This window comes from Hyperolius riggenbachi, chromosome 2 (assembly GCF_040937935.1).
Source record: "Hyperolius riggenbachi isolate aHypRig1 chromosome 2, aHypRig1.pri, whole genome shotgun sequence".
In the NCBI taxonomy this organism is placed as follows: Eukaryota; Metazoa; Chordata; class Amphibia; order Anura; family Hyperoliidae; genus Hyperolius; species Hyperolius riggenbachi.
This window is the reverse complement of record NC_090647.1, coordinates 141,126,366-141,146,671: the sequence shown is the minus strand read 5'-3', so window position 1 is coordinate 141,146,671 and position 20,306 is coordinate 141,126,366. Positions and strand designations below refer to the sequence as shown.

Genomic DNA, 20,306 nt, shown 5'->3' with positions numbered 1-20,306 from the left:
CCTCCACACTGAACCATCTTGCACTCATCAGATGCCAGCTTGAGGATATGCTGGTATCCACCTGGTCTGAACTCTGGACTTTGAAACCAAGGACTTTATGATTCTTCCCACAATAAGGACATCTTTCCAGGAACTAAGTATTTTTCTCCCTTCTTTTATTTTTCATACTGGCTATTACTGTTTTCATAATTGTTGATTTTCATAATTGTCTGTATATATTAATTATTTATATTGCGTGAATAAACGACTTTCTCCAAGTCATTCACTTTCCGCTACCCTGCTTATCAGCACACACAGAACTGATCCCGGTCTCTGAAGATACGCTACTGTTTGTTTGTTGTTGGCTAGACAGAATATCGTGTGTTTAACCGTTTTATTCGCAGGATTAGGCAGTCAGTTAGTGGGCCCCACGGTCCCATAGTAACCGCGGTGGTGGCAGTTTACTCTGAACCAGTGGGTGACGTTGTAATCACCCGTGTCTCACAGGCTCCCTTCTGAGCTGTCTGCGGCTAATTCTTAACGGTTCCTGCGCATTGACTGCGACCAGAGTTCGCACGATCTGTGCGCTGGCATCGTTTAGAAGGCTAAGTGCGGTCAGCCACTGAGGGCTCCTGTGACAGCCATAAACTTGATGAACTCTGAATCCTCTCTGAAATAATTAACACTGTGTACAAATTTGGTTCCTGGACGTAGTTTCTACGTCCAGGAACCATGCGCGCTACTGCGCGCCCCCGCGGCCGATCGTGCGCGTGCACGCGCACTCCCGGCCGTGGATTCGGTAGCCAAGGAATCAATGTATCGGGCTATGGAGCCCGATCATTGATTCCTCTCCCCCGCTGAAAAAGCGACAGCTTCTCTCGGAAGCTGAGCTTTTTCTGGCCTTCTTCTTCCTGATGCGTCACTCTAAGCGCGTGCTACGCTTAGAGTGACGTCATGTAAACAAACTCATGGCCGCCATCTTGTGGCCAAAAAGTAATACTACACCTGAAAAAAAAAAAAGAATTAACACATTTACATTATGAATCTATTGTTTACCTCCCACCCTCCCAAAAGTACCCAAATAAAATGTTTAGTATAAAAAAAAAAACATGTAAATATTTACCTAAGGGTCTAAACTTTTTAAATATCAATGTAAAGATGAAATATTTCTATATTTTTTTTATTTTAAACTTGTAAATAGTAATAGATGCAAAATGGAAAAAATGCACCTTTATTTCCAAATAAAATATTGTCGCCATACATTGTGATAGGGACATAATTTTAACGGTGTAATAACCGGGACATATGGACAAATACAATACGTGAGTTTTAATTATGGAGGCATGTATTATTTTAAAACTATAATGGCTGAAAACTGAGAAATAATGAATTTTTCCATTTTTTTCTTATTCTTCCTGTTAAAATGCATTTACAGTAAAGTGGCTCTTAGCAAAATGTACCCCCCAAAGAAAGCCTAATTGGTGGCGGAAAAAAACAAGATATAGATCAGTGCATTGTGATAAGTAGTGATAAAGTTATAGGCTAATGAATGGGAGGTGAACATTTCTCACGTGAAAACGACGGAACCTGAATGGGTTAAATATCTGTAATACCTGGCATACTTGTATAATTTCTTCTCTTTCTACCTTTGTTACTATCACTATGTTCCCTATATGCACCGTGGGGTTGTCATGAAAAGTAATTTCAATGTGTTACACAGTGACAATAAAGTGCTTGAATCTTGAAGTATTTTATCCCCTATAACCCAGACAGAATTCTGGCTTCCATAGAATGGTTATATGCCCATGTGGTTCACAGATTACAATCAATCAATTACATATACTCCAGATCTCAGCTCATTATGTGCATAAAGCACACCTGTCCACAGAATTAGTTCCTCCCATAACAACCATGGGCAAGAACAAAGAGCAGTTGAAGGATGTACCCGAATTGATTGCACAATGCAAAATGTTGGAATGGCCTTCCAGACCATAAGCAGGTGGTTAGCTTGGTTAGAAGGTGACAACTGTTGGTGCAGCTATTCAGAAATAAAACAAATATAAAATGACCATCATTCACATTCGGTCTGGCGCTCCATGCAAGCTTTTGCTTCATGGGGTGTGGATGATCATGAGAGGGGTGAAGGATCATCCCATAACTACATGGGGGGAGTTTGTTGCTGACCTAGAGGCAGTTGGAACAACTGTCACCTATAACACCATTGGTAATTCACTATACATTAATGGATTAAGTTAGTATAGTTCTGCACTACAATTAAGATGCATTTCCGAACTGCAATTATTGAATTCATCCTGACATAATCTATGACTGTCTGGTTTGGCTCATGCTCCGTGAGACTGCAGCACATCATCTGATGAGCAGAAAGAATAATTGGCTGCAGCTCACCTTCCCTGTAGGATCTTTACGCTAGCAGTTGCTGACAGAGAGCAACCAAGATTGCCCCTGACTCCTCTCACCCTGTTTATTCCATCTTTTAGCTGATGCCCTTCAAGTATAAGATACCGGTCAGTCGCAACAAAAACTTCCCGTCACAGGAACAGGTTCTTCTCTCAGGGGGTAGCCATGTTCAATGCAGAAACACGCTAGATCTACTAGAACTTGATAATTTACAAAAATGATAATAGTCAAAATGATATTTTCCAAACCACTAATTCTGAAAATGAAAAATTTCAGTTTCACAGGCACAGCGCCTGGCACCCAAATCGTCCAGTTTTGCACCCAATAGCCGATATTTAACATTACAGTGAATGGCTGCGCCTGATTTGTCCACTTATATATGCGCCCAATTTTCCTGCCTCCAGAGATACTTCATAAGATAAACAGATAAGAAGAAATAAACCATGAGTTAAGCCAGATAAGGAGAGATAAATCATGAGTTAAGTTAGATACAAAGAGATAAATCAGGAGTTAAGTCATTTAGGTAGAGATAAATTGTTACGTAATAAGTAAAGTGAGATAATTCAACAGAAAAGCTTTGCAAATTGGCCCCATTGTCTCTAATGCAGAGATGGATTAAAATGTAATGGGGCCCTAGGAAAGGTAGTAGATTTGGGGCCCCTTGTGGTATTTTTGGTAAGATGACGTAGAAAGAGGTCAGAGAAGGTGGCTGGATGGCCCCTTGACATTCACTTGGCCCCAGGAACCTGCCTAGGTTGCCTGGTGGATGATCTTGCTCTGCTCTAATGGGTTCCAGTTATAAGTTTGATTAGGCCAATCCAAAACTTTAGCTGCCTGGTGCCTCCATGGCATCATACTCCTGGGTAGACTCCACTGAAGCCTTAAAGCAGAATGAAACCCAGCATTTCTTCTTTGATCTAATAGATTATTTACAGCATATTATATACTACCACCATTTTATTTTTTACTAGAACAGCATTCAAAGGGTTAAACACAGGACTTCCAGGCTCCCTGTCGGGAAAGCTGGATGCATCCGAACTGGAGAGAATGTTATCTTGTGTTTACTTAATTGTATCAAATGAAGTATGTGACACATACTCTGACTGTGCAGACTCTCCTGAACACAGACAATCAGAAAGCATTTCTGCTTACATTAGAAGATGAATAAAGCAGTTATGAATAAAATGCAAAGTCAGCTTTCAGAGCAAAAAATGTGTACTTTGGGAACTTGTAATTTCTAAATGAATAATAATACTTATGCACAAAAGCAAACATGATAAACGTATGGCATATAAAAAGTAGAAAAACATGTTTTTATTGAATATTATGTCAGGGTTTTACACCACTTAAAATGGATCCTTTTAGCTATAAATGTTGCCTCTAGCAACCAAGAGGCCATTCTTTTTCCTGTACTTCCATTTTACCTTAGCTTTCCTTTAATTATTAATTTCTTTTTTTATAAAATGTTATCCTTCTCATAGCCATCGGGTTTTAACCTTTTCCTCAGAGAAGACGCTGTGGTGTTCTCTATTATTGGATACCTAATTTAAAGCGGTATCGTCACCATAAAAATCAAATTTCAACAGCAACTGGTCTGAGTGTATTAAGTGATAAAGATGCTAATCCTGCATTCAAAACTTTCAAAACTTTTTCTGCTGTTATGATTTGGAGTTATCACATACTTAAGGAGCACTGTCCCTTTAGTAGTCGGTGCCAAAGAATTGCATGCTGGGGGTTCTTTTTATCTATAATGTATTCCTCCTCTTTCCTTTATTTCCCTGTCAGCTTCTTATCTGAAACCTAATCCCCTACTCACTTGTGTTTACAAGCAAGGCTGAGGCGACTCAGCGATTGGAGGAGACAAGAAAAAAAGTAAAGGGCAGAAATGACATCACGAGTTAGCCTTAACTGTGGGCAAAAGACATGGCCCCCACCAGCAACATAATTCTCGTCATTTACTATATAACATTCACTGAAATCAAAACGTGGACAGTATAATACATGTGTTATGTAAGTAGATCAAGTATTTATCTACTTATATATGTGTTTTTTTACCTGGCTGATCCTACTGCTTTAAGGAGTACCAGGAGCAGTCCCTTGCCAGTTGGGCAGTTTATAATGCTCACTCCACCCTACAAGTTATGTGTTTCCTCTCAGCAGTAGTCCACTATGCGAATAAATTCCAGAGACATTATTTCCATAGCCATTGTTCAGTTGAGCACGTTGATATCACCCAGGAACTCTGCCAGCTCATATACTTCAGTAGTACAGTAGAGGTAGTTTCTTGATTTATATCCTAGCTATAAAAGTTGTTTTTTACACTTTTGCTGCTGTACATGTGCAGTTATTTCAAGTTTCCTGCAGGCTGTTTGTAAAGGAATTGCCTGCAGGGCTGTTTCGTTATTTATTCACAATCACATTTTTTATTTCATATTCTTTTCCCTGAGACTGAGTGAGTAGTCAGTTCAGTTCTTAAAAAAAGAGAGTTACAGAGTACCCAGCAAGCTCGTGGTGAACCAGAACTCCTAGGAGCTACCTGTGTAAGGGGCTACAATGGACCAAAAAGCCCTCTTACTAAAATGCTATGGAAAACAAAAGTCTGCCTTCCTAAAACAGAAAGTATTTGCAAATTATTCAAGTTGGAGTGAGCTCTGAGATGTCTCCCAGTGAAATACTGCTGAACATGCAAATTGTTGTCCCTGTAAGCCAAACATACATCCAGATCCACTGGAAATCAATGATGTGAGAGAGTCTCTGTTGTGGTACAGCACATCCAGGGCCATACCTATTATAATGTCGCCAATGAGTTGGATGTAAGATGAATCGAATGACAGCACAAATTCCTGGCAGCAGTAAATACTTTCCCCCCTCTGAGTTGTAGTAGCTCTGAGGGAGAAGTAATTTGGGGTCAGGCGATCGCTGGATCCCTGAATTACCCAATGCGTGGGCTAAAAACTCCTGAGGAAAAATGCCACTACAGGATCTCTGCTCTGACAACATGTCAATTTACAGTGCCTTTTTGTTCACATATAGCTTACTTCACATTCCACCAGCATCTACTTGGACAGTGGTTCACTCCACGGCCCATCTACTGGATTGCTACACCTAATCCTCATGAGGTATTTACTTAGACCGGATAGTCAGTGTACTTAAATAACAATGATATTTTTGTCTGTTTGACCATTACCTTAAAGTGTTACTGTATTTATGGTTACGTTTTCTTAAAATAACTTAAAAATGTCGCTCTGATCAAAAATTCAATGTAGTTATATTGTATTACTGATTTTGCTTCTGTTCTACAATAGATACTTATAATTGCCACATTTTTGTTTACCATGGCCATCCTCTATCATCAGTAGGGATGGTCAGTGAGATGCAAATATTTCTGAGTTAAAGGAGGATTATGCAAATTGTGTATGCAAATGTACCCATCTTGAAAATGGACCAATCGAAGCCAGCCAGCATGGAATTAGAATTATGTGCATTTCACTGACCATCCCTAGTTAGTAGCACTTTAATAGAGAAATCATAAGGTGTGTACAGAGTCAATTTACACTTGTAGGATAAGTGGGGACACAGTTGCTTTTCATGCTGAGTCTAGCATCATCTATAGCTTGTATAAGAGCTTATACTATGCATACCAGGGGTTACATGCCTATATCTTTATAAAAGGGTAAAATAATCAATACAGATATACTGCATTATTGATTAGTTTTAAGCTATTTTTAAGAACACCTAAATATTAAGAATACTGACACTTTAAATGACGGTCTGGACACATAGCCCACATAGACACCTGGAAAAAAGGGCACCAGATTCTGTGGCTAGTAGAATATTGATAAAATTGTCGATATTCTACTACTTCCAATAGTAAAAATATGACCTTAGCCAAGCCTACTCCCACACAGAACCCTCCCTCTACCAATACCTAACACTTAACCCATCCTCTACTGATGTCAAACCCTGGTGGAGACTAACCCTTAACCCCAGTGGTTCCTAACCTTTAACATGCCCCTCGCCACAAAGCCATGATTAGCGGCAATGTCTGGAAGTTTGGGAGCCGGAGGCGCCTGATAAAAAAGAGGGTGCTGGGACTAACACAAATCCTACACTTAACACTAATCCCTCTTACTCTGTAGCTGGGGGACCCCTATAGCCAAAACCTAGGCACCAAAAGTAACCAGGTGCCCACTGTCACTGCCGAACCACCACCTGCTGTAGCTGAACCTCTGGTGCCATAACCTTATACTTACTATATACTATAGCCAAGCAGCCTTAGTGACAAACGTCCGCAGCCAAACAGCGCCCAGCTATACTATAGCTCAGTGTTCGCCTACACTATAGCTGAGTGGCTATTGCCAAAGCACCTCTGCTACATGCTAGCCGGAGTTTTGTTATACAATAGCCAAACTCTGGCCAGACTAATTGCCACAATCACTGTCACTAGATAACGTTCAGCTATACAAACAATAGCCAAACTCTGGCCAGAATAACTGACACAATTACTGCCACTAGATGGAGTTTAGCTATACAATAGCCAAACTCTGGCCAGACTAATTGCCACAATCACTGACACTAGATGGAGTTCAGCTATACAATAGCCATACTCTGGCCAGAATAACTGACACAATCACTGTCACTAGGGAGTTCAGCTATAAAGTAGCCAAACTCTGGCCAGAATAACTGACACAATCACTGCCATTAGATGGAGTTCAGCTATACAATAGCCAAACTCTGGCCAGAATAACTGACACAATCACTGCCACTAGATGGAGTTCAGCTATACAATAGCTAAACTCTGGCCAGAATAACTGCCACAATCACTGCCATTAGATGGAGTTCAGCTATACAATAGCCAAACTCTGGCCAGAATAACTGACACAATCACTGCCATTAGATGGAGTTCAGCTATACAATAGCCAAACTCTGGCCAGAATAACTGCCACAATCACTGCCATTAGATGGAGTTCAGCTATACAATAGCCATACTCTGGCCAGAATAACTGCCACAATTACTGCCACTAGATGGAGTTCAGCTATACAATAGCCATACTCTGGCCAGAATAACTGCCACAATCACTGCCACTAGATGGAGTTCAGCTATACAACTGCCAAACTCTGGCCAGAATAACTGACACAAACACTGTCACTAGGGAGTTCAGCTATAAAGTAGCCAAACTCTGGCCAGAATAACTGCCACAATCACTGTCACTAGATGGAGCTCAGCTATACAACTGCAAAACTCTGGCCAGAATAACTGACACAATCACTGCCACTATATAGAGTTCAGCTATACAATAGCCATACTTTGGCCAGAATAACTGACACAATCACTGACACTAGATGGAGTTCAGCTATACAATAGCCATACTTTGGCCAGAATAACTGACACAATCACTGACACTAGATGGAGTTCAGCTATACAATAGCCATACTCTGGCCAGAATAACTGACACAATCACTGACACTAGATGGAGTTCAGCTATACAATAGCCATACTCTGGCCAGAATAACTGACACAATCACTGCCACTAGATGGAGTTCAGCTATACAACTGCCGAACTCTGGCAACCAATTTACACACGGTGCTCCCATAGCTGCAAATTGCATTGTGGTTTATGGCAACAACACCCAAATCTCCACCCATTTCACCTGCTTTACACTGGGACAGCCTAACACATTGAGACACACTTATTTATTTAACCAGTTGTCTGTTCTCCCAAATCAATAAAATACATTTTGAGCCACCAAACAAGAAACTATTCTAAAAAAGGTATACAGTATTACTTTTGAACCTACTTTTTAACGTTATTTAGTAGATAAAATAAAAAAATGATCTCCTGGGAAAAAAGTTGAATGAGGGTCGTTATGTAGCTATCTGCCGTACATTTATTTGTCAGCAGAATGAAGTCAGTTACCGTTGCCCATAGAAATACTCTAGAGCGAGCTATACCCACACATGCTAGAAAAGGCAGGATAAAGGCTGGTAGGCTGAGGGTGTTCACAGGTGGGCACTTATCTCCCCGAGAATGAAGGCCTAGGCTAATCTACCCATCTCAGAAAAGTGCAGCAGCATTTTCTCCCTATGTAGCCAATGTGAGGAAACGTTGCCTACGGAGTCTTCTATATATCTCCTCCTGTCATCTTAGGAAGAAGATGAAACCACTTGTCCCCCCACTGCACAGAGACTTTCATCAGGAAGAAGCTGCCATGGATACCCACAATGAGATGATATGGCCTCCTGCAGACTTGTCTTTTATCTGATACACAAAAGAAGAAGCATCATTTTTATGTAACGCTCACACATTTCTTACTTGTTGGTTTCTCCATATTATCATGATGATCTTTCATGCGCACATTGGAAGGTTCTTCCCTTTAATGGTTGTTTTCAGTCAGTTGTCTTCCAGAACAGCTGCTGGGATAAAATCAGTTCCATATTATACCACTGTGAAATTACCTCTTGTTCAGCCAGTCTCAGCACACAATTAGACTCATCAAGAAAGAGGTATGGTTAAGCATAATGCTGTAGCACTATAATGCAGGTTAAGTATAATTTGTGTAGGTAACACATTGATGTAAACACTTCCACCCGCATAAAACGAAAGTATTTTATAATATTTTTTTTTGTATGGTAGAAATTATCTGGGGTTTTTTTCAGAATCAAAATGTATTGAATTAGGAACGCAAATAGAATTTCTAAGTGCTACCAAATGGGGCTATTAGATCCCTTTGGAGCTCCATGAAAAACCCCCATTATTGCCGAAGGCTGATCTGGAAATTGGCACTGCACAGTCTGTCTCAAGGTCCAGTATCACCTTAAAACACTTGATAGGATCTTAAAGAGAGAATCAAATGGGGTTTTAAAAGTGTACCTGAGATTAATGAATGAAAAAGTTGTATACATACCTTGAGCTTCCTCCAGTCCCCTTTGGCCTGATCACTCCCTCACCATCCACCTCCATTGCCGTGTTCCTCTGCTAAGGTCCCAGTAACTTTAGCCAGTTGGGGCCATTTGGCCAGAAGTACGGTGCAGGCGCAGAACGCTCCCTGGCAACGGGAATGGAGTGCGTGGCCAGGCAGCGCATGCGCAGTAAGCCCTGACTTCCGAAGTTCCCAGGAGCCGTATCGGAGCGTAGCCATAGCGGAGCATGGAGGAAGCGGAGGACGGAGGCGAGGGATGGATCTGGCCAAACAGGGCTGGAGGAAGCTTATGTATGAAACTTTCATTAATTTCTATCCCCCTTTGGAGGCGGGTGGTGGATGGTGAGAGCCCTGGAACGAGTTGTCTTCGCCTGCCCCCCCCCCCCCCCCCCCCAAGCTTGAGGTGGCCCATGCTTCACTCCTTTCTCATTAGCCAGATTTGTCAAGTGTTACTTGATTTGATGCACACATAAATTCTCTATAAAGTTTAGGGCTGGAGGAAGCTCCAGGTATGTATGAAACTTTAGTATTCATTAATCTCAGGTTTACTTTAAGTTTACTACTAATGAGATTTCTGAGATCCCTTAGTAGTAATAGTCATGTCTAGGAGAACTCATGGAGAAGCATGTAATTTATTTGATCAGCTGACAGATTTTTAAAGCTCTGATTTGCTGTGATCACATCCTGCTTTAGCACATGATCATGACTAGAAAAATCAGAGATTTACATATCTATCACCTGACTAAACTGATCAGTGTAAAGAGTAAAGTATAGATTTGCAGCAGATGCAACCATCAGATAGATTTCTGTCGGATGCCTGTCAAGTCGAATCTGACAGGAATCTATCTAATGTGCGCCACATACTAATGCTGGGCATACACGGCACGATAGTTCTTATCAATCGAGCCGCTGATGGCTCGATTGATAATATCTGATGTGTCCGATCACCGCGGCAGATCGATACCGCGCTCGATCCCCACGGGCGGACCATGCAGAAAGCGAAGCGCTGATAAGGAAGCGCCCGCGGGGACGAGCGGGAATCGATCCGCGCGGCACATTATCTCACCGTGTATGCCCAGCATAAGAACAGATTTCCAATAGACTTCAGAATGAAATCTATTGGAAATCGATCTAAATGCATTACTGGGCCATTAGATCCAATGCAAATCTATGGGCCATTGATCTGCTGCCAGCAGCAGATTGACCTAAATTTTCCATCCTGTCAGATAGATCAAATCGATCAAAATCGGCCGCAAATCAATCGATCGGGGGAATTTGATAGAATTGATTTCTGATCGATCGATAAAATCGACCAGTGTATGGGCCCCTTAAGAAGGTTGGTAAAACTTCAAGTAGCCCATTTCATGTAAACAAAATTGGAAAATGTGGTGGTAAAAATATAAAGTGCATGGTAACCAATGCTAGGAGCCTTGCAAATAAACTGGGCGAACTAGAATTCTGATTGACAAAGGCTATGACATTGCGGAAATTACAGAGACATTGCTGGATGAAAGCCATAAATGGATAGCGAATTTAGAGGGATAAAATGTGTTTAGGAAGGACAGAGCAGGGAGAAAAGGTGGAGGGGTTTGTCTCTTTGTTAAGAACTCTTTTACAGTTGCTATGAACGATGAGATGGATAAGATTGTGAAGATGTGGAGTCCGTTTGGGTAAAGATTCATGGTGGAAATAAAGGTTGCCATTTGCTTATTGGGGTATGCTACAAGCCACCACATATGCATGAAGCTGCAGAACTGCAATTACTACAGCAGATTGAAAAAGCTGCAAATAAAAGTGAGGTCATAGTTATGTGTGATTTCAACTTTCCAGACATTGACTGGAGTATTGAGGCTACCCATTCTGGTAAAAGCAGCAGATTTCTGGCATCACTACAGGACAATTACTTGACTCAAATGGTAATGGAACCAACTAGGGGGAATGCGTTACTGGATTTGATCATTTCAAATAGATCAGATAATGTATCAAATGTGCAGGTTCAAGAACATTTGGGAAATAGTGATCACAACATGATAATGTTTGATCTGGTGACTGATAGGCCACGGGGCAGCGGGACCACTAAAACTATGAATTTTAGAAAAGCAAAGTTCAATCAACTCAGGCAGGCACTAAGTTTGGTGAACTGGGATAATGTACTGCAAGGGGAGGACACTGAAGGGAAATGGCAAACTTTTAAAATTATTCTCAATCAATATTGTAGTAAATATATCCCATAATGAAACAAAATGTCTAGGAATAAAAAAGGCCTCTATGGATGAATAGAAAGGTTAGAGATAAAATGAAGTGGAAAGAGAATGCCTATAAGGTACTAAAACAGGAGGGAACTGAGGCTGAATTAACCACCCTGGCGTTTTGATTTTTTGCAGTGCTCGTGGGTTTTTTCAACCTAATTTTTTTTTATCATGTAGCTAGCCTAGTGCTAGCTACATGATTCCCCCCTCCCTGCGGCATCCCGCCAACCCCTCCGATCGCCGCTGGCGATCATACCCAACAGGAAATCACACTCTGAACGGGATTTCCTGTTAGGGCTTCACTCGTCGCCATGGCAACAATCGGAATGACGTAATCGACGTCATGACGTCAGGGGGAGTCCCGATCTACCCCATAGCGCAGCCTGGCGGTGATTGGCCAGGCTGCGCTGAGGATCAGGGGCTGAGATATCCACCGCGGCGGTAATGGACGAGCTGAGCTCGTCCGTAACGCTAAGGTGGTTAAGCAATTATAAGGAGTGCAATAAAAGTTGTAAAAAAGAAATGAGGCTGGCAAAGATTGAAGCTGAAAATCAAATCGCTAGGGATATCAAATCTAACCCAAAGAAGTTTTACAAGTACATCAACTCTAAAAAAAAGAAAGTCTGACTGTATTGGACTCCTAAAGGATGAGGGTGGGAACTCAATGGTGGATGGTCAAGGTAAGGCAGAGTTATTAAATGCATTCTTTGCTTCTTTCTTCACAAGGGAAACCTCGCTGTTGCAAATTAAGGTGCCCATACACTCGTCAGATTGGCAGCAGACAGATAAGAAATGCATCTGATGATCTATCTGATGCGTTTTTAGAAAATTTTTTACCAGAATAGAATTCCAATAGATTTCAGTTTGAAATCTGTTGAAATTCGATCTGATGGCATTTTTTTGCCATCAGATTTCCATTAAGGCCAATGCAAACTGATAAGCAATCTCATCAGATCGACCTAAATTTTCCACCCTGCAAGTTCGATGGAAATCCATCGAAATCGATCGAAATCGGCCGTCGATCGGTCGATTGGCCAACCGATTTGCGATCGATCGATCGATCGATCGATCGACCGCGATCGATCGGTCGGCCAGAAAATCGGCTGAGTGTATGGGCTGCTTTACAGATGCAGAAGAGTCTCAATCTTCCAATTGTAATATTAAATACTTAACGCACGAAGAAGTGAAGGCAAGACTAAATAAATTAAAAATAGATAAGGCACTTGGCCCAGATGGCATGCATCCTCGGGTCCTAAGGTAATTAAGTTCAGTTATCACTAAACCCCTTTATCTTATCTTTTGTGACAAGTGGCAGAGTTCCAGTAGATTGGCGTACAGCCCACATTTTCCCATTATTTAAGAAGGGCAAAAAATCAGATCCGGGAAATTATAGACCTGTAAGCTTAACATCAGTTGTGTGCAAACTATTTGAGGGGGTAGTAAGAGATACTATACAAGACTTCATAGTAGAAAATAATCTTATTTCTCAGCATCAGCATGGGTTAACTAAAGACAGGTCCTGTTTGACTAACATGCTCAGCTTTTATGAGGTAGAGAACGCTAATGTGGATATTGGGAATGCTGTAGATGTGATATACTTGGACTTTACAAAGACCTTCAACACTGTTTCCCACAAAAGTCTGGTGCAAAAGTTGAGGATGCAAGGACTGGGGAAGAGTCTGTGTGCATGGATAGGGAACTGGTTAATGGACAGAAAACAAAGAGTTGTGGTCAATGGATGTTATACAAAGTGGGTGACTGTTAGCAGTGGAGTCCCACAGAGGTCAGTACTGGGTCCAGTACTCTTCAATGTATTTATTAATGACCTAGTAGATGCAGTAGAAAGCAATAAACGATAGAAGATCGAGAGCCCAATATAGTGTAGTATGTATTAGTAGGGGGTGGGATGTATTATGAAATGTAAGTAATATACTCACAAACCAGGGTTGCCTCCAAAGCAACCACTGTTCAGGCAGGTGGGGAGAATAAGCCTGTCCCCACTCAGGATTAAGACGTCGCTCTCTGTGGATAGAGGAAACTGTAGGGTAGATCACCCTTCCACCAAGGGTGGACTTCTGGATGCGCAAAGGTGTACAGAGGCGCCGGAAGGATAAAAGTAGCTAAAAAGTTTAAAATTGTTCTGGTTGCGGTGGTGGACCAACCAACCATAAACAGACAAAAAGCTGTCAATTTTAAAAACATATACAGTTTATTCAATTACTCCCATAAACAGTCTCTGTTTATGGGAGTAATTGAATAAGCAGTAGAAAGCAATGTTTCTATTTTTGCAGATGATACAAAATTGTGCAGAATCATCAACTCACAGGAAGGAGTGACATATTGCAACAGGATCTGGATAGGATGGCTATATGGGCACATAAATGGCAGATGAAAATCAATGTTGAAAAATGTAGAGTCATGCATTTTGGTCGTACCAATTATCTAGCACCATACAAAATAAATGGGATACAGTTGGGGACATCAATCTTGGAGAAGGACTTAGGAGTACTCACCGACAACAAGTTAAATAATCGTATTCAATGCCAAGCCGCTGCAGCTAAAGCTAATAACATTTTGGAATGCATTAAAAGGGAAATAAAAACTCGAGATGCTAGCATAATATTGCCCCTGTTTAACTCTCTAGTAAGGCCACATCTGAATTGGAATATGGAATTCAGTTCTGGGCACCACATTACAGGAAAGATATTGCGGTTTTAGAGCAGGTGCAGAGACGAGCAACAAAATTGATACGTGGGATGGAAGGTCTCATTTATCAAGAAAGATCAGATAAACTGGGTTTATTTAGTCTAGAGAAAAGACGCCTTAGAGGGGATCTAATTAACATGTATAAATACATCAGAGGGCAATATAAAAGCTTGGCGGATGAGCTTTTTGTCCCTAGGCTTTCACAAAGGAAAGAAAACATGATCTGCGCATGGAGGAAAAACGTTTTAGACATTTATTTAGGAAAGGGTTCTTTACAGTAAGAGTGATTAAGATGTGGAATGCATTGCCACAAGAAGTAGTTATGGCAAATTCTATATCTTCATTTAAAGGGGGCTTAGATGCTTTCCTTGCAATGAAAGACATCCATGGCTATAATTACTAAGTAATGGCCAGTGGTGTTGATCCAGGGATTTTATCCGATTGCCATCTGGAGTTGGGAAGGATTTTTTTTCCCTTTTGGGGCTAATTGGACCATGCCTTGTAAGGGTTTTTCGCCTTCTTCTGGATCAATAGGGATATATGAGGGAGCAGGCTAGTGTTGTACTTGCAGCCTAGGCAGATGCTTGGGGCCTATTGGGTGTCAAGGGTCCCACCTGCCAACTCCTTTGACCTCTCTCCGCTTCAGCTTACCAAAAGGACCACAAGGGGGCCCAAATCTACAACCTTTCCTAGGGCCCTATTACATCTTAATCCTTCTCTGGACATGAGTACCCGAGTTTGGGGAGCATGGCACTGCCCTGTAAGTAAAAACCAAGCTATAAGTCGAGTCACTGTAGACTGAGCTGTCTCCTGACTTATTGCATCTCTTAGGAACTCCAGATACACAATCTCCCTGACATCACTCACCTTGTAATCCCCTTTTACTTACAGAAATGGTGTTCCTGAATGATTCCACCGTTCTTGCTACAGCAGATGTAACGACCTGAAGACTCTTCTTACCACCGGAGTCCCTGAGAGACATAAACAAACCTGGATGTGATATACTGTATATGTATATATATTGGATGGACTTGTCATCTAAACCCATCACTACCCCATACTGAAAAAACAGACTTTATTCCACACTATCTATGTTCATAAAAGATGAGGACAGAGTTGGAACAGGTTTTCAGTAAGGATGGAAGATACTCTGGTGTCTTGTAAAGGTAAAATGCTGCTACCTTCTTTATCTCTCTCTCTCTCTTCACACTGTGCCTGTCTGTGGCCTGTTTTCACATGATGCTCTGTCAGCGCTCACCTTCTGCCAGGAGCTGGAATCACTACTGAGCTTATCAGGTGCAGCGCACGACAGATGGGACGCCTGCTCTGCGCCTCTGTGGAGAAGAATCACCTACATACACTCATAATGCCATCCATCTAAGAACAAGCAGACACACAGCTCCCATACGCCCCTCATCTCTGGTCACGAATCAGTCTGTGCTGCTTCCTTCCAGTCCCCTCTTTCTCCCTCCCTTTTGCAAGTCTCACAAGCTCAGGCAAAAACTAAAATTGGCTAAACCTGTTTTAATTCACAAGCTGCCAGCGCTTTTGTTATTTTATTTTTAAACTGACATCATAAACCCCGCACACACAGTTAAAGCTGTGGATAGTGGGCTTGGCCCATCCCACAAGCCTGGGGCTCCAGCACCCTTTTCAAGCCCTCATTAATGCAGGAAGCTGAGGATCTGACATCTTTATTTATTCCAGCACAATATGACTGTACTGTATATTCTGTAATAAGATGGGAGGGGGAGCGCATGCTCGTTAATTTAGCAGCTGGGAACGGTAAAGGCAAAAACACCCTTGTGTTGGCCACAGTACTGCTGGTCTCTGTATACAGTATATGTAGCATCTGACCTCTCCTGTGCAACGTTTACCCCTTGTTTAATTTTAAGTGGCCTACAGTTGTGTGAGCATCTGTAATTTCCTATACCTTCCTGATCTGTATGGAGGTATAGAAAGATGGGACGTGTTGAGTTAATGGATTGGAAGAGATCACAACTCCCAATAAACCTGATTACCTTCCAATACTGAAAACTCACCTCTTCAGGCAAGCACACTCTCCTACCTAGGACACTTCGGCCACTGACCACCACTTCTTACCATATCAAGCACTGCTTCCCTCCACCTACTGTCCCTTAAACCTTTAGGCTGTAAAGGCTCGTACCCACCTCTCCATTCTTCTGCCGACCGGCAATTTTTAAAGCTAGAAATTATCGTTTCCCCTTTTTACGAGTGCATGATTAGGCAAACAACGCTTTGCGGTAACAACCGTCATGGCGAATCGGATCTTTAAGATCCCTGCCAACTCCTGCGCAAAGTGCCGCGATCGTTTGAACTCTCGTCTGTGCCCGTCATGTGCCATTGCATGCAGGGCAGGTTTAAGCAACAATCGGGCCCCAGGGCAAAAAAAACCTGGGGGCACCCCCCCCCCCCCCCAACATATACCCCGGAACAAAAATCGGCATTAGGGGACCTTTTTTGCAGCTGGTATAGTGAGGGTGTGAAGTCCCAATCGGTCGGAGCTCCACATTCTGGCTATCCCAGCCTGCATGGGGGACAAGGGGTTAAAAAGTTTCAGGAGGGGGGACCCCACATAATTTAAAAAAAAAAAAAATCTCACACTCACAAAAAATTGGGAAAATAGGAAAAAATGCCAGGGTACTTCATACAGCCATATTGCGGTTGTATAGCGATCCCTGGCCAAAGCGCTGCGGCTGCGTATGCGTATGGACCCCCTGGAAACCCCGTCAGGAAATTTATTGCGCTTTCGTTTGATGCATGTAAAATTACACTACCGTTAAGTTTGCTACTAAAAGTGACATTTACCGCATTTAAAAGTATCCTTTTTTCCTTCGAAACTTTAAAATCGATTTTCTCAAAAACTATAAGGTCTTTTTGAAAAATTGTTTTTTCCTCTTATTCCTAATGATCTCCTTAACATATCCTGCAAATTTAGGGTTTCTAGCATTTAAGGTGGATTTGCTATTAACCATTAAATTCGGCAGGTTTTTAAATGTGTATTTTTTTTCCTTTGAAACTTTAAAATCGATTTTCTCAAAAAGTATAAGGCCGATTTGAAATTTTTTTTTTCCTCTTGTAGCCACTGGGGGCCCCTACAAGCTCTGGGGCCCTGGGGAAGCTGCCTCCTTTGCCTCTATGGTAGCGCCGGCCCTGATTGCATGTTCCCACTGGCAGGAAGGTGGTTCAGGGAACCTTTTTCTTCGGGAGACGTCATTGTGAGATTCCCTAATCCATCGTCAGGTGAGTATACAGCTTAAAGAGACTCTGTAACAACATTTTCTGCTTTATTTCTTCTATCCTATAAGTTCCTATACCTGTTCTAATGTGGTCTGGATTACTGCAGCCTTTTCTAGTTGCACTGTCTCTGTAATATATCTAATCTTTTTTTATTTGTCAAGCTTTGTCAACCCAGGGAGGAATGGGCTGCCTCTGTTGTAATGAATACAAGTTATGCACGCCCCCTCCAGGCTCTGTGTGCTTTGTTTATTTCTCACAGACAGGCCTCTGCTCTCAGTTTCAGCTTGTCTGTGATGCCGTTTGTGAGGCTGAGGGGGGAGGGAGCTGCTTGTCACATGCTGAGAAACTCTGAGAATCCCAGGCTGGAGTGCAGATAATACACTATGTAATAAAAACTTGTAGTATACTGTAACATGATAGAGATACAGTATATATACACACACATACACACACACTTTTGGGTTAGCAGTCATGTTTTTCGTAAACACTGCCAAAAACTGGCGATTAACCTCCTTGGCGGTATGAAAAATACCGCCAGGAGGGAGCGCAGCAGTTTTTTTAAATTTTTTTTTTTTTTTTATCATGTAGCGAGCCGAGGGCTCGCTACATGATAGCCGCTGCTGAGCGGCATCCCCCCCGCCCGCTTCGATCGCCTTCGCCTTCGGGATGACGTCACCGACGTCACTGACGTCGGGACGTCATTGGGAGTCCCGGGCCACCCCTCGGCGCTGCCTGGCACTGATTGGCCAGGCAGCGCTGGGGTCTGGGGGGGGGGGGGCCGCGCGCCGCAGCAGATAGCGGCGATCGGGCGGGGGCCGGCGGCGATCAGAGTGCTGGCGCAGCTAGCAAAGTGCTAGCTGCGTCCAGCAAAAAAAAAAATTATGAAAATCGGCCCAGCAGGGCCTGAGCGGCACCCTCCGGCGGCTTACCCCGTGTCACACACGGGGTTACCGCCAAGGAGGTTAAAAGCCATGATTGTGGCGGGAGCGGTGGAAATGGCAAAGAGGGATCCAGGAGATCACAGTGACTCAATTGGTATGGTTTTTATTGTACAAATCGGACAGTACAGATTCTCTTTAAGGCCTTTTGGCTAAGGGTCTCTTCTCCTTTTGTCCCACAATGCTGTGTAATGTGTATGCGTATCTCCCACTCCTGTGAAAAACCTGTAGTTGATTTGTTCACTGCATCAGCTATATCCACCATTTTCTTGAATTGTTAACTGTTGTATTTTTTACTTTGTATTGTTATACCCTGTATGTATACATGCGTATAGCGCCACGGAAGATGCTGGCGCTATATAAATCAATAATTATAATAATAATAATAATAATAAAAACTGAAATTACATATATGTAGCAACGGATTAAACATGTAAAAGAAGGAAAATGTGTTGAATAGTAATCCACAGTGGATATGGTCACTCAGCGGTGTGTATCATTGATAGGGCTATAGCCCACTACAGCGATTTTAACTGGCGATTCGGAGCGAATGGAGCGGAGCCCACAGAGCGATTTACCGAAATCGCAATTTCTGCGTCATTTTTGAAGCGATCTAATACAGGAAAGCGATAATCTAAAATCACTTTCCTCTAAATCTCTTTAGCATTTTGAGAGTGATTTTGCAAACATAAGTCTGTGTCCAACTATATGGTGATCAAGCCCGCTAAAATGGTATAGAATTTCTCTTAATACCAAACCGCAAGTTCACTAAAGGCTTTGTCAACAAAGCCAGTACTTTCCAGGAACAGGCGTTTCTCCCTCTCTTGGTGACCTACAGTTACTGGAAGCTCCAACAACTAGAGCCACTTTTTATAGTAGTTTGACTATCATTACTTTTGAACACATTTGACCCCTGACAAACATCATGCGAGCCACAGAGGACAGATAAAAATACACTAATGCTAATTTTAAGCTGCTAGGTCGATGCTAACTATTCTTTGATTTGCAAAAGATTTTCAGTTTGGGTCTAGGTAGCCCTTCCTGTTACACTTACCTAGCACCTAAGGGGTTAACTCTGGGATCGCTACTAGGATTGGGAGAAACAGGACCGGCTTAGATGGGTAACGATGCTGTAGGGATGGTGTCCTAACTTCTGCGCTGTTGTTTTAGGAGGCAGCACGCTGCTTCCCCAGCCTCTGCCAGGCTTTGCCCTGCACCTGGATACATCTGTATGCAGGACAAGCAGATAGTGGTGCAGACATCAGTGGGAGGATTTAGGAAGTCATTGTAGATTGTGAGGGAAGGAAGGCCTCAGAGAGGCAGCAGGCACCAGCTGCTGCCAGCAGCTGCAGGAAACGAAAGTGGGATGACTGCAAAGTATTGTATGAAAAGAAACAAGGCAGGAGCAGTTAGACAAGAGAGGTGACAAGAGGAGGACAGGCCACTCACCTGGATCTCATGCTCGGCGCTCAGATGTAATGAGGAGTTAAAGAGGGGGTGTATCTCGGCTTCTCCCCCACCCTCTCGCTTTGTATGTGTGTCTCTCGCTGGAAGCAGGTGGCTGATATTGCTTTGCTGCTACTGCTGCTGCTGATGTCACCGTATTCACTGCCCATCATTTTCATCTAGCAGCTAGATTAACATGAATTATTTAAAGAAGCAGGGTCCATTTTCATCAATGGGGATGCAAGAGGCACAATGTGATCAGAAAATATCACACAAATGGTAGTGAAAACTGGAAATGAGATTCTGTGGTAAATGTAACATGTTTTCAATGCAATATTCACTTCAAATACTGAAAGATGCTTACTAAAGTATGTTTTCCATAAACATA

At 42.4% G+C, this 20,306-nt stretch overlaps 1 protein-coding gene across 4 annotated transcripts in view; it reads right to left on the bottom strand.

Annotated features, from left to right (window-relative positions):
- BAZ2A (bromodomain adjacent to zinc finger domain 2A) overlaps positions 1 to 20,000 on the bottom strand; it is a 112,197-nt gene extending 92,197 nt beyond the window's left edge. For 2 of the 4 annotated variants that reach the window (XM_068267560.1, XM_068267565.1), the window contains exons 1-3: positions 19,922 to 20,000; positions 15,141 to 15,244; positions 8,712 to 8,809 (exon numbers count right to left, since the gene is read on the bottom strand). In XM_068267560.1, coding sequence (XP_068123661.1) covers positions 8,712 to 8,748 — 37 coding nt within the window. In that variant the 5' untranslated portion in view covers positions 8,749 to 8,809; positions 15,141 to 15,244; positions 19,922 to 20,000. Of the gene's footprint in view, positions 1 to 8,711; positions 8,813 to 15,140; positions 15,245 to 19,921 lie in introns of all 4 variants that reach the window. The other 2 variants (XM_068267562.1, XM_068267561.1) reach the window with 2 other exon arrangements.
- Between the last annotated feature and the right edge of the window lie 306 nt (positions 20,001 to 20,306).